General features: G+C 34.7%; 2 protein-coding genes and 2 pseudogenes across 4 annotated transcripts; 3 read left to right on the top strand and 1 right to left on the bottom strand.

Moving 5' to 3' along the window:
* Window positions 1-587: 587 nt before the first annotated feature.
* Window positions 588-4,808, bottom strand: LOC110418692 (P-loop containing nucleoside triphosphate hydrolases superfamily protein). Of its 2 annotated transcripts, none has more exons than XM_021431485.2 (6): window positions 4,381-4,808; window positions 3,625-3,860; window positions 3,288-3,546; window positions 1,472-1,651; window positions 1,232-1,387; window positions 588-1,127 (listed from the first exon to the last, which is right to left on the bottom strand). In XM_021431485.2, exons 1-6 carry the CDS (start codon window positions 4,408-4,410, stop codon window positions 954-956), a joined length of 1,035 nt encoding a protein of 344 aa, XP_021287160.1. In that variant the 5' UTR covers window positions 4,411-4,808; the 3' UTR covers window positions 588-953. The 2 variants fall into 2 exon arrangements, with proteins under 2 accessions (XP_021287160.1, XP_021287161.1); XM_021431486.1 differs by lacking the exon at window positions 4,381-4,808 and adding an exon at window positions 4,315-4,376.
* Window positions 4,809-8,145: 3,337 nt separating this feature from the next.
* LOC110418163 (2-hydroxyisoflavanone dehydratase pseudogene) lies at window positions 8,146-9,804 on the top strand (annotated as a pseudogene).
* A 117-nt stretch (window positions 9,805-9,921) lies between these two features.
* Window positions 9,922-11,951, top strand: LOC110418162 (putative carboxylesterase 5 pseudogene; annotated as a pseudogene). The gene is made up of 2 exons (XR_016351307.1): window positions 9,922-11,056; window positions 11,692-11,951. The product of XR_016351307.1 is annotated as a putative carboxylesterase 5 pseudogene (transcript).
* A 1,001-nt stretch (window positions 11,952-12,952) lies between these two features.
* LOC110418161 (putative carboxylesterase 12) lies at window positions 12,953-14,309 on the top strand. The gene has a single exon (XM_021430805.2). The coding sequence runs from the start codon at window positions 13,140-13,142 to the stop codon at window positions 14,097-14,099; it is 960 nt and encodes a 319-aa protein (XP_021286480.1). The 5' UTR covers window positions 12,953-13,139; the 3' UTR covers window positions 14,100-14,309.
* The last annotated feature ends 334 nt before the right edge of the window (window positions 14,310-14,643 follow it).

Raw genomic sequence — 14,643 nt, 5'->3', positions numbered from 1 at the left:
CCGTCTGTGGGCTGTAAACTAAAAAGGAAAGCGTGTGCCACGGTTTTTGCCAGCTAATGCTTTAGGCCCTGGAGGCTGAACCTGGAACTTTCAACGTTGACACATCTTTTTCTCTTTTGGGGTTCGGACGCCACGCACGTACCCACTCTTTCTTCAGTCTAGGGCTTACATTGGTCTTGCCTGGCCTGGCAAATGAAGCTAGCAGGACAGCACTTCTTGCCAGAATAGCCGTGAGGGCGACAGAGCAACAGCCATTGAAGCAAAGCTAGTGCAAAGCATTTTAGTTGGCTGGAAACACCGCCCCCCTCCTCCAACTTGCCCAGTTTGCCAATAGCAACAACCGCACCAGACATCAACAATCTTCAAACTGATTCGTTTCTGCCTTTTCACGTGGATCTAATCCACCTTTAATGTAATCCCAGTGTTACACTGTCGTACATACGTGACATCTACTATACATAGAAGTATTACTATGTGAGTTATAGAGACAATTAAGAAGCCTTTTATAAAAGGGAGATGACATGAGTAATAAATAAGCTTTTCTTAAACATTCATCACAATAATCAATATTATCTGCAAGAACTGGAAGAGAAAAATGAGAGCACATCAATTTAAATTTATCTATTAGTACACTCAAAAAGAAATGGACGGACATGAGCATATACATCGCAAAAAGGCAATTTTCTCCTTTGATTGGCATAAATACAGCAGAGTTTCTCTGTTAAGTTAAAGCAAGAGAAAAACAAGAGTGGGGAAAAGAATGAATAGAATTCTAGTTGTGAGGTTTAAGGGGGAAAAAATCAGGTTTCTTAGAAGTTGAAAGCAAAATGAGCATGCTGCAGCCAAAATTCCAACAGGGTAGCTAGACAGGTTCCCCGTTGGCTCCTGCAATGATACAAACAGAAAATAAGGAGAAAAAGGGTCAATAGTAGAATGTACATCAGGCCAGTGCTTCACTTCCTGTAATCTCCATAAAGGTAATTTTCATACTGCGTTCCTTTGATTGCCTTTTGTACATCATCCCAATTCTGAATGTGATTGGACAATGATCCCTTGTGTATCTTTACCTGACGACTACTTAACTCCATTCTTGGAACCTTTAAGAATTCTTGAACCTCTACTAATTTCTGCGAGATGAACAGAATTAACTATCTTAAGAACCCACCCTTGGATAAAAAATACCTTAAGCAGAGCAAAAGATGAGCTTTCTATAATATTTTCTTTCTCTTACAGTACGGTTCTTTACTACATCCTCATAGTAAAGAATGATGTGCCGGGTGCTTTTGAAGTACTCCAAAGCTTTTTTAGTTGTCTCTTCCACCTGCCTTAGATTTGGAACAAGCAAGGTTGCATTGACTGCAGGCTTGTACCTAGCAAGTATCTCAGCCTGAAATCATTACACAAGAGTTAAAATTTTTGGATATGTGAGTTGAAGAGAGAGAGAGAGACAGGGAAGGAGAGGGATAGAAACCTCATGAGGTGAATGAACATGAGACTTGTGGGTTCCATTTAATAGCTTAGCATCCCGATCATAAGAATTTGCTAGTATTGAAATCATCCTGCGCAATTGATTCCTTCTAAAGAGAAAAATAGCTGAAACACCCCGAGTATTAAAGTATTCCACTATTTCTTTATGATGCTGCATCAAGCCCTGCAATAAAAGGACATGATCATCAATGCAACAAAGACAAGCATAATCACATATTCATATTACCAATTCCACACTTAGAGCAATGTGTGTTGACAAAGTACCACCTTTATAAATTGTTCCAACATATAGGAAGCTTTATTCGTTAATGAATATTTCCTCACAGCCATTGTTCTCAAATCATGAAGAAGACGTTTATCGCAAGGGCTTACAGATCTTCATAGGCAAGTTCTAAAGAAATATGACCTCATTAAGGACATTAAATACATGTTCTCTTGAGTCCCCCAAATCAGCCAATAAGGGGATAATCTCCTGGTTAATATACATTTTTTTCCACTTGTAAATGCAGGTTTCAACTACCTTAGTCCCTCACAAATGCATAAGCTGCCATCTCATCTTTCCCCTGTTTTTATTGGTTGCCAGAAACTTATCTCCTGTTTCCCTTTCAAAGTTTTCTTAGGTCTCTGACTACCTTCATTAAATGATATATAAAACTGATATCTGTTCACCATTAATGTATGGGTGAATATTTACCGATAATTGTGCTTCTCCTTAAAAAATGAATGGAACCTTAAGTAGCTACATCTAATAATGAAACTTTTATCAACTAGCAGTAATGATTATCTATTCAATTCCAATCTCTCCTGTCTCTTCTAAAGGCAAGGCTTTGAATTTCCTCCACTTCCCTAAATGGACACCCTACCATTTCAAGAAAGGAAGGTCACCTCTGGTCTAAATTCTATTGCCCCCTCTTCTGTTATCATGCTGGGAAAGAGAATATCTAGTAAGCTTGACATGATCCTTAAGGTCATCAAATATGTTAGGAGCCTAGAAGAGACATCACGTTTGTGTCCAGTTTACCCCCTTAACTCATGAACTAGAAGAAACACGTGAAGAGAAAGAAACTCCAAGAACTTGTGCAGGAGCTCTCCTCTCTTTATTGACCCACTTAAGAATTATTTACTGAATTATGATCAGCAATGTGACAGTTATACAGCAATCCATAGGCTAGGTTAAGAATATAAGGTTGGTGGTATTCTGGAATGGCAACAAAATCAACAGGATGCAGGGTTGTTTTACGGGGAAACATGCTAGGATGGTCATAGAATTAATTTTTTGGCATTAAGGGATTAGGTTTATGGTTACAGGGTAAATGCATCCGGTTGCTATGAGAATTACATAAAAAAGTGGATCTTGAATTAAAGATAATGGATAATTTCAAATGTGATTTTAAAAAAAAAATGAAATAGAGAAAGAGATCACGAGTTCACAACCATGCCTCCAGAAGCCAAGGAATCCATTAGTTGCATTCACCAAAATATTAAAAGCACATGCATATTCAAAATATAAAGGACGTTTTTCCTGGTTTCTTTCTGCTTTGTCTTTGATCAACTGGTTGTAAAGTTTGCTTCAGCACACTATATTAGCCATTGCTAATATGACTCTAGGTGGTATAGCTAAGGCTCTGCATAGCAGATAGACTGAAACATTTAGTTTAAGAGGCTACTCAATTCCTGTTCAAAGTCTCATAAGGGAAATAATATAATATATTTCACTAAGACCAAAGATTGCTGCTATAGCCATATTAGCAAATTGCAGTTAAACTCAAGCAATTACATTTCTGCCATGAGATGCTCACCTGATTAAGCATCCACTTCAAGCCAACTGCAGCAGTGCACTCATTTTTTGAGGCACTACTCAACCAGTCTAAATTATAAACTTTGTCCAGAGTCTCAAAAATCGAAGACACATTACTCCTCCTAACTTTGACAGAAAATATCTCTCCATTTGAGCTTATGTTAGTATGATTGTTCAATAACGTCTCAAACCATCCACTCCCAGATCTCTGCATTGACATTATAGCAAAATACCGGACAGGGTGGCATCGACATTCATCCCTGATCATGCACAACAAATCCCATAATTAAATCTTAAAACTGAAACCAAACACACAAGCAACAAAATCATTTAGTTACCTGCTATAAGTTTTGGGGTTTGGATAGTGTACGTAAGGAATTTCCCATGGCTGAATATTAGGTTCAGGACACGGCTTTTGAATCACTCCAATATTCAAAAACTCAGTGGTGCTACCAGTGCTTATTTGCTTCAGACAAATCGAGCATATATACACACCACAAACCATTACAAACAACAATACAACCATCCTCAACAACAGTGGAGACTTCTTTGGCGCCTTTAGGATGAAAGAATCCTGAAATTTAATGAATTAACGAGGTATTAAAAACAAATTAAACCACAAAAACGGATCACTTGGGTATTGATAATCCATGAAATGGAGCTCTGTGAAAGATAGGACGTGGGTATCTGCTATAGGACTAAACGCTTATCTGATTTAGCTAGAAAATCTCAGCTCTGGGTTGAATAAGGCATTAACTATTTAATTTAATATATATTTAGCATTAATTAATTGATCAATCACATTTAACGTTAAAAAAAATAAACCAACATGCACATTATAATAAAAAAAACACATCTTTCATGAAAATGATATCTGGGTGTTTCTTCTATCTCCATGAAGTGATAAAAGCAAACAAACCCCCTAAAAACATGGGTCAAAAACAAAGATCCTTTTCTCTGTTGTTACAGAAAACCCAGATCAGAATATTCACATGATAATAGAAAATATAAAAAATTAATAACAGTACCTTCAATCTCACTCTAGATAACGACAATGGAACAAACTAAACATACCACCAAAAAAAAAAACTGACCTTAATGAAGACACAGAGATCGTCGGCCATGGCTTTGAAAGCTCAAAAAGTAAGGTAATCAAAAGGCATTGGCAACTCCTTTGTCTATGGGTTTTCCTTTTTTTTTTCTTTTTCTTTTTTCACTCAAAGAGAGAAAAAGAAGCTTTTAATTTTATCTCTGGTTACTTTCATAGTATCACTCATCATCAATTTAATCCCAAATTTTTTTAAAAGGAAAGGAAAATAATAGAGAGATAAAGAAAAATGAACGTTATTGTCACCAAGAACAAAATGATTAGCTCTTTCTTCCCAAATACCGTTGATGAAGAACGCCCTGCTCTCTGCTTTTTCGCTTTTGCTTCATTTTAACGGATCTCTCTTGCGCAATCTGAACCTACAAATGCACCCGGGAAGTGTGAATGTACGGACTCGAAGCCTCGAACAATACCAGACGACGTCGTTTCATATACAAATTCCCGATGTTTCTGCTTTTGCTTACCTGTGGGGATTATGACTTTTTAAAATCTTTATTTATTTAAATATATTAACGGATTTATGCTTTTTCCTTGCCCACTTTTAATAATAATAATCTTACTTTATGAAAAAAGATTTATTGTTCCAATAATGTTGCTAGAGCTAATGATTTTGATTATCAAAAGCAAATTTTTACCTTTCTTACCAACCTTGTGAGTCCCACACGGTTTTGGCTTTTTATTTTCTTTTTTAATTTAATATATGTCTCTTTAGCAATGTTTTATTCAAACTTTACTTGTTTTATCTAATTTAATTTTTTCCTGTAAATACATACATTACAATGGAAGTACATTAAGATGCAAGATTCTTGTTTTTCTTTTTTGGGTTAGACTTCCTCAAATATACTAAAAACAGATTTTCTTTCCCTAAATTACTGATCTATTCACATTCTTTGCTATGGCTTTCCTTTTTGACCAATAAAAATAAATAAATAAATAAATATCACTTTCCTTTTAATTTTTATTATAGTAAAGTATTACCACATCTAGGTGTAAGTCAACAGCTTCCATGTATATTTAAAAATTATAGTAAGTGGGTATTATAATCCTATAATTAAATTCAAGGCTGCTGTATATGATACTATTGAACTTAGTTATATCATTCTAGTATACACATTGTTAGAACATATGATTGAAAAATTAAAAATATTAAGCAATCGCTTTAAAACATGTTTTGATTTTATTTTTTTAAAATTTTATCCGTCCTCACCCATTATTTATATCAGTGTATGAAAAAATTACAAACAATAAATTTTAAGATACAATGAAATTTAATGATTATTTGTATTTTGTATCGACAAAATTAATCTATTAAATATTTATAAATGTATGGTAAGATTATCAAATTCTTATAGATTTTTTACAACAAAACAATGTAGAAAGAATCTAAAAAAATTTGAAGAAGGTGAAAAGAGTGATTGCAAAATTTTTTGTTAATTTATTTTTTAAAAAACTAAAAAATTTTATTTATATATATATTCTTGAATAAACATAATTTTTGAATAATCAATAGATTTTCTTCCTTTCATTCTTTCACCGTTGAAATGTCTGACACGTATTCTAATAACAGTTTTTGCATTTATTAAAACTTTGAGACAGATTCACGAGGAAATTACTTTTCATTTTTCTTTTGACAAATTTTGGGTTAGCTTGGGACGTTAAAGTAAAAAGTATCTAACGTAGTAAAAATGAGAATTGTCCATATTGTACTTCACAGTAACTGAAATTTATTTGTAAAAAATAACTTTTATAACGCAAACTATAATATAATCAAATCATTATTTTGTACCTAGTTTATTTTAAGGGGAACCATGATAGACTTGCCTGCCACAGCAGCCATAGTCGTCATGAGAGGCTTGCTTTCCAAATCAGCAACATTGGGAAATCTGATTTCTTTTCTGTTGTTTTTGCTTAGTCCCACTGCCATGACCCGAATCTGAAATTTTTCTTGTATGGTACATGGTATCAATGATGAAGTTTGCCCCACTTTCTTTTGTAGATCCCCAAGCCTGTTGCTCGATTAAGCTCTTCACTACCTTTTAATTACTAGTATTTTTCTTTTGCAAAATAATAAAAGAAAATTGCATTTTATGTGATCATGGTTAAGCATTGCATCAGAAACTCAAAGACAGTGAAACAACGGTCAACAGGATGAAGGATAAATTCAACTTTACACTCTTTATAAATTTAAATTTTTTTAAATGAGATTTTATTTCATATTAGAATCTTTTTGAATATCTTTTTTTTTTGTAATTTTGTTTAATAAAATTATCAAAGTATTTTTTAATCTAAAATTATTTTATTTATCCATATTTAAAAATATATTTATAACCTAATCTCTTAAGAGAGTATAAGTTATCCATGTTATAATGTATTGTTAATTGAATATACATATATATATATGGGGGGTATGCTTTTTTATTTTAACTATTCCATAAATCGAGTTAAACAGAATTTTGAAAAAAAATTAAAAAAGTTATTTTTTAAAAACAAATACTTTAAAAAAAGCTTGAGGGGAAATTCCATAAGATATTTCCCTTCTTTTTTTTTAAACATGCTTTTTTTTATTCTAAAAATGTTATCATCTATTAAAAGTAATTTTAATATTACTCTTTACAATAATATTAACCAAACAAATTATTTTAAAAAATCTTACAAAAATAAATTTAATTTAATTTTAAAAATTATTTTTTTATAAAAATTTTATAATAATTTTTAAGTTAAAAAAAACATATAAGTCAAGCAAGCTCATAAAGCTTATTTTAAAATAAAAACTTTTGAGTCATATTGGTTATAGAAAATTGTTAAGACGTCATGGCTATTCGGGTCAACTTCGCTTTGGCACTTTCGTCCGCATTTGGTGACAATGAAATTCAGTTAAAAAGTGCAAATTTAGATCACACATCTTAAAACAATTTAATAAATATTGGCCGTAGCTATATTAAATATTTACATCAATGTACGCGCATTGGGCAGCACACATTAAAGCCAAATCACTTGTTTCTCGTTTTTCAAACGTACGAAAGAATATATGTATGAATGTAAAAACAAGACAATTTTAATTTATTGTTTGTATTTTTAATTCAGGATATTAAATATTAGAAATATACGAATCGACTTTGATGTATACAAATATATTTGAGAAGCAAATTAATTTGATTAAGTAATATTTTGCTTCTATTAGCACTGTCAACACGCGTTGTATATGTTCGATTAGCTATAGCTTCCGTTCTATAATAACTAGAGTTTGGTACATTCATTATCTAAAACCAAATTACACAATAAATTGTAATACTTTTTTATTTCATATAATATTCGAAATTAAAATTTTAAATTCTAATCATAACAACATCCTTTTAGAGACATTGCATTTAATTAATTAATATTTGCTTTGTGTGTACTATGTTATTTTGTTGATTGTTTCTTTTATCTCATTAAAATATATTACATGATTTCTTATATTATAAATTGATCATTATAATGGTCAAGTGATGAACTTTAATTAGTTTGTCAAATGTATTGATTAATTAATAGGTAAATCACATGAATCCAAAATCGTGATCAGTTAATATGCATACGAATATTAAATTTAATTTTTGATAATTTTTTACACGATTGAATTAAATCAATATGTATTAATTAGTTGTTAAATTGTAATAATAAAACAAAGTTTAAAAAAATACTTAACTATTTTCTACTTCTATTTAAATATTTTTAATATTTTAAAACATATATATATATATAAATTGGATACAATTGTTCTCATACGTTAAATAAAGAAAAAAGGCAACTTGATGACAAGAGATTAGATATTTTTCCGAAGAACGGAAAACGACGTCGAGTGGAAAAATAAATCCCCACCTGCCCGTCTACCTTTCCATCCAATAGTAGAGAGTCTCCATGGCTTTCAGCTCCATGAGAACATGACTATATTATCATTAACCTCTATATGTGGAGCCATACCTTCGCAAATTAGGGGACCAAAACCAGCCATTTCCTCAGCACCAGATATCGTTTTCCATCACCCACCTTTCTTGCAATATTTTGCCAATGGATTCAAGCACCGACAATGAGATAATCCGTGATTGTCCACCTTTCTTCAAAGTATACAAAGATGGGCGTGTAGAGAGGTACACGGTCACGACGCCTGCTCCCGAAGGCATAGACCCAAAGACCGGAGTCCAATCCAAAGATGTGGTGGTTTCACCAGGCGTCAAGGCCAGGATTTTCATGCCACAAACCAGAAGCCCGGGTAAGAAGCTTCCCCTCCTTGTCCACTACCATGGGGGCAGATTTTCCATAGGATCAGCCCTCGACACTGTCACCCAAAAGTTGCTCGCGCCACTAGTAGTACAAGCCAATATCATCGCCATTTCGATTGATTACAGGTTAGCCCCCGAGCACCTTCTACCAATTGCGTACGATGATTCATGGGCTGGGCTACGATGGGTTGCTTCTCATGCAAATGGACAAGGGCCCGATCCGTGGCTTAATGAGAATGCAGATCTGGGGCGGGTTTTCTTGATGGGTGAAAGTACCGGAGCCACTAGCGCCCGCTATGTTGCAGTCCAAGCTGGTGCTGCCAAACTCGTTGGTTTAAAAGTCATAGGGACACTTATTGTACATCCATTTTTGGCAGTAAAGAGCCTGATGACATACACAAGTACGTTTGCCCAACAAGTCCCGTCTTCGACCGCGACCCGAAACTGAACCCGGCTTGGATCCGAATCTGAGGCCAATGGCATCTGATAGGCTAATCGCCTTTGTAGCGGAGAAAGATGGGTTGAGAAGTAGAGGAGAGCTTTACTATGAAACTTTGGTCAAGAGTGGGTGGGGAGGAAGTGTTGAAATTTATGAGTCAAAAGGAGAGGATCATTGTTTCCATGTTTTACATGACAATGGCAAAGCTGAGGTCTTGAAGAAAAAGATAGTTGATTTTATAAAGAAAGAGTAAGATTTATTTCAGGCGATCGATCCATTATAATTTTACTTCATTTATCGCGGCATGCTTAATTTACCATCAAACCCGTTGCACCTCTAATTTGCAAGATACTCGTCTCTCTCTTTGAAGAGATATTGGAAACCCTTTTGGAACAGTTACGATCTTGGAAATGTTTCAATGGAGGTAAGATCTGGAAATTGGAGAGGAAGCTGAAGATACCGAATTTAATAAAGTAAATAAGATAATTAAAAAAGTAACTTACCGAGTTGCCGTGTCCAAATTCTCAACTCGTTCATTTCTTCCTTTTAGATTCCAAATTTAACTTAAAACTGAGTTAAAAGTGACATGCGTGCATCAATATACATGGTTCAAAACAAATTACTATATGACATTTTATTGTGTATGTACTGAGTTGATGCAAGGCTGCAAATCAATCTGCTATATTTTGTATAGAGATATCTCCTGATCATTCAGGGTTTTATATTTCCATGGCTAAATTAGTCGCATCTGCATCTAGCACTCTCACAGGTTAGTAATTTTAAACCACGACCAGTGTACCAAAAATCAAACCATTTGTGTTAGGTAAGCAGTTTAGTACTAGTACTATAATTTTCCTTTATATTCGTCTTACTTTTCGGACTTAAAAAAGCAAAGTGGACTTATTCTTCCCCCTCATTGATTTCTAGAGCCACTTAGCTTTAGCTAGCTATCTTCTTCTCTAAAATGGCTTCAAACGCCACAGAAATAGCCCGTGAGTTCGTCCCTTCATTTCCGCTATTCCGAGTTTACAAAGATGGCCGCATCGAGAGACTCCGTGAAACAGAAACAGTACCACCTTCCAATGACCCTCAGACTGGTGTTCAATCCAAGGACACCCTAGTCTCACCAGAATCAAGCCTATCGGCTCGCCTTTTTCTCCCCAAAATCGCAGATCCTACTGCGAAAATCCCTCTCGTCATCTACATCCATGGTGGCGCGTTTTGCATTGAGTCGCCTTTCTCCCCTATCTACCATAACTACCTCACTTCCCTTGTAAACAAAGCAAATGTGATAGCAGTTTCCATCCAGTACAGAAAAGCCCCAGAGTACCCTCTCCCTATTGCATATGATGATGCATGGACAGCAATCCAGTGGGTCGCTTCACATGGTAACCGAGATGGTCCTGAGCCCTGGCTCAATGATCATGCTGATTTTGAGAGAGTGTTCTTCGCTGGCGATAGCGCCGGGGCTAATATTGCACATAACATGACAAAGAAAGCTGGATCCGATGGCCTGATTGGCGTCAAACTTGTTGGTGTGCTTTTGATGAACCCGTTTTTCAGGAACAATGAGCCTGATGAGCTGATAGAGTACATTTTCCCTTCAAGCAGCGGTTGCAATGATCCTAGGATGAATCCAGCAAGTGCCATTAAGGAACTGGCTGGCCTGGCCTGCAGCAGGGTACTGGTTTGTGTTTCAGGGAAAGATTTCTTGAAAGACAGGGGCGTTGCTTACTACGAAGCAGTAAGAAAGAGTGGATGGGATGGGGTGATAGACATTGTAGAGACTCCAGGAGAGAATCATGTGTTTTATTTATTTAACCCAGCTAGCCAGAAGGCTATGGATTTGATGAATCAAGTATCGTCCTTCCTAAATCGTTGATGCCCCCCATGATCACTGAAAGTCAGAGTCTACATCGTTGAAATAAAAATCCGCCTGTATAATTTAGCTAATAATAGTGAAGGTACGCTTGGGCTTGTATTTTTTGTTTTCATAACTAAGGTCAGCTTGTCTTCAAGCTTCTGTCTGTTATTTAAGCTAATTAAGTTTCCTATTCTATGAAGTTCTGTTTATTTCCCTCATTCCTCTTTCTAACTTTCGCCGGCTCTCCCTCTCCTACCGGCACAATCCACCCCCAGAGATATTCCGATCGAAACATACCTTCTTCCACAGACTCCCAAACAGGTGTCCAGTCTAAAGACACGATACTCTCTTATAAGGAAACAATTAAACAATACTCTTTCTCCTTATACTCATCCATGGCGGTGCATTTTGTATTTCGTTCCCTTACACTCCTTTCAATCATAATTACCTCAATTCTCTTGTCAACAAGGCTAATGTGGATGCAGTTGCTGTCCACCACAGAAGAGCTCCAGAGCCCCCTGTGACCCTGTCCCTACTGCATTTGATGCTGCCTGGGAAGCAATCAAAGTGATTTGCATCTCATATTCGCAAGGATGGCCCAGAGCCCTGCTGACTCTTTGAAACGTTGAAAGTTATTTATGATATTATATCGATACACTGACTCATTTTTTTATTCTATTAAAATTCAATATGTTAGAAAATGTTTTTCTGATACAATATTTATAATTTTTTTAGGATAAATTATGATGTAAGGAAATGTCAATGAAATTGGAACCTGGAAATATCGGACAGACAAATAAACTAGACGGTGATAAAATGCCAATGGAGATTGGAGAGAGGTCCAGCCAGGCATGGCAACAACGGGAAGGGGACAAAGGTTTATAGCCAGTTTGTTTCTTCCTGTGGACTACTAATATAAGATTTTTCTTGCTCTCATTTTCTGTTACTAATTCCATCGTTGGGGACAATGCGAGCTGTCGCTACATCCTTACTTATCTTTCCTGACTTTCGTGCGTAGTTAGGACAAAGTGAACCTCCAATCTCTGAAAAGTCATCTCTACGTGATGACGTTTCTAGGTTTTACTGCTCCCTTCCTTCAATGTTCCAACTTCAAACTTCAATCGAGAATGACAATATTGTAATTGTTCTCCCTTTTTATTGGTCGAAATATTCGCTGGATGCCGCTTTCAAACCAAACTTTAGATTTTTCCATAATCGGTTGCTTCTAATGGCACATTTGATTCACAAAATAAAATAAAATAAAATAGACATTTTAAGAGCATAAAATATATTAAAAATGGAATAAAAATATTATTATATAATTTAATTGATAGAATAAAAAAAGAAAATAATAATAATTATTATTTATTATAGTGTTTTATTAATAAAAATAATTTTAGAATAATAAAAGAATAGAAAATAAAAAGATGAAAATATTTTTTATTATAATATGAGATTATTTATTTTTTACTTAATAATTTAAGTTTTTTTATAATAATATTAATAATTAATAATTTAAATATGAATATTTTATTTATAATTTAAATATTATTATGATTAAAATATTAATAATTTTAATTAATTTTTAAAATGTGAAATATTATTTTTTCAAATATATAATTAAAAATTTAAACTTTTTTATAATAATATTAATAATTGATAATTAAACATTAATAGTGTATTTATAATTTAAATGTTATGATGATTAAAATATTGATAATTTTATCTATTTTTAAATTTAAAATATTTTTTTGTAATATATAATATTTAATTTTTAAAATTGTAAAGAGTATTTTAATCTTTATCAATTTTTTAAAAACATTTCTCAACTAAGGAATCGTTAATATCATGGAAAGATTAGTATTAGTTATTTTTTAATTTTAATTAATTTTAAAAAATAATCATTCCAAAAAAAAGTGGCTATTCTTCAAAGGATTGGACAACCAAATAAAGAAACAAATGTTATCTAGAAGCACTCCCCCCAATCAATCATGCCATAAAGTGTAAAAACCCCCTAGGGGATGCGTAAAATCAGTAGATACGGGACTTTTTGGCTCTCATGCTTCCCACCGTTCTGTCAAAAGATAAATATTCTCTTGTGTGTTCCGCTGGAATCGCTCTAGCCTCTACTACGAAACAAGGTCCCTCCATCTGCGTGCTTTGCTCTCTTATTTTTCACCGCCATGGAGTCCACCACGTCGGAAATAGCCATCGATTGCGCTCCTTTGCTTCGTGTATACAAAGATGGTCGTGTCGAGCGGCTTTTAGGCACTCAGACCGTCCCTCCAGGCCGTGATCCCAAGACAAACGTCGAATCCAAAGACGTTGTTTTTTCACAAGAAACTGGCCTATACGTCAGGCTTTACATCCCAAAAGGCATCAGATCCTCCAGCCAGAAACTTCCTCTTCTGGTGTATTTTCATGGTGGAGGTTTTTGCATAGAGACGGCCTCTTCTCCTACGTACCATAATTACTTAAACTCCTTAGTTTCAGAAGCTAACATCGTTGCTGTTTCGGTTGATTACAGAAGAGCCCCCGAGCACCCTATCCCTGTTGCTTACGACGATTCATGGTCTGCCCTTAAATGGGTAGCTTCCCATTTTGGTGGAAATGGTCCTGAAGAGTGGTTGAATTGCTATGCTGATTTTGATAAAGTTTATTTATCAGGGGATAGCGCTGGTGCTAATATAGCGCACCACATCGCCATTAAAATTGGCAAAGAAAAGCTGGATGGTGTTAATCTCGTTGGTATTGTCTTAGCACATCCATATTTTTGGGGCAAAGAACCTGTCGGTGATGAGATTAAGGACCCAGCTGTAAGGGCAAAGACAGAAGAGATTTGGCGTCTGGCGTCTCCTACAACGAGTGGATCCGATGATCCATGGATCAATCCTGTCGATGATCAAAGCTTGGCGAGCCTGGGGTGCACCAGGGTGCTTGTTTGTGTTGCTGAGAAAGATTTATTGAAACATAGGGGCTGGTACTACTACGAGAAGTTGAAGAAGAGTGGGTGGGGAGGAGAGGCGGAAATTATGGAGGCCCAAGGAGAGGAGCATGTGTTTTTTTTGGCCAAGCCCACTTGCGAAAACGCTGTGGCTATGCTGAGCAGGGTTGCCGCTTTCATGAACCAGGATAAGGCTTGAAACGAAGCACTTGGGGTTAGTATCCGGTTCCAGTGCGGCACCACCGACCTTTTGTCTTGAATTATGTCTTCTTTTATCTTTCGATAATAACATAAACAATTTTCAGCCAAATATGAAAAGGCATAAGCAACCTCTTACTCCTATGGAAATTGAGGTAATCAAATTAGTATAATTTTGATTTCAATGAGAATGCTGGTGTTTGGTCATCTAGATTGAATGAAATATGAAATGGAATGAAATCTTATTATATTTATCCTTAATCAGATTTTTGAATTCTGATACATATATTTACGCTCCATTGATTGATGTTAATTTTTTTTTAGAATATTGATTTTAAGAATGTGCTTAATTATAAGGAGAGCATAGATACATAATTGAACATTTTAAATATAGGATGAAAGTAGTACTAATAAAATTCATTTATTAGTAAATATAGGATAAAGATATAGAATCAAATGTGAATGTTTCATTCCATTTTAATGGTAGAAAGTATAGTAACCCTAGAAAGATACACAATTTTCTTGCCACTATTTGCTTTTTCAGC

Source organism: Theobroma umbraticum, unplaced genomic scaffold, assembly GCF_002168275.2.
Source record: "Theobroma umbraticum cultivar Fairchild unplaced genomic scaffold, ASM216827v3 scaffold_50.0, whole genome shotgun sequence".
Classification (NCBI taxonomy): Eukaryota; Viridiplantae; Streptophyta; class Magnoliopsida; order Malvales; family Malvaceae; genus Theobroma; species Theobroma umbraticum.
Note: the sequence above shows the minus strand (reverse complement) of the source record. Positions and strands in the feature narration are given on the sequence as shown.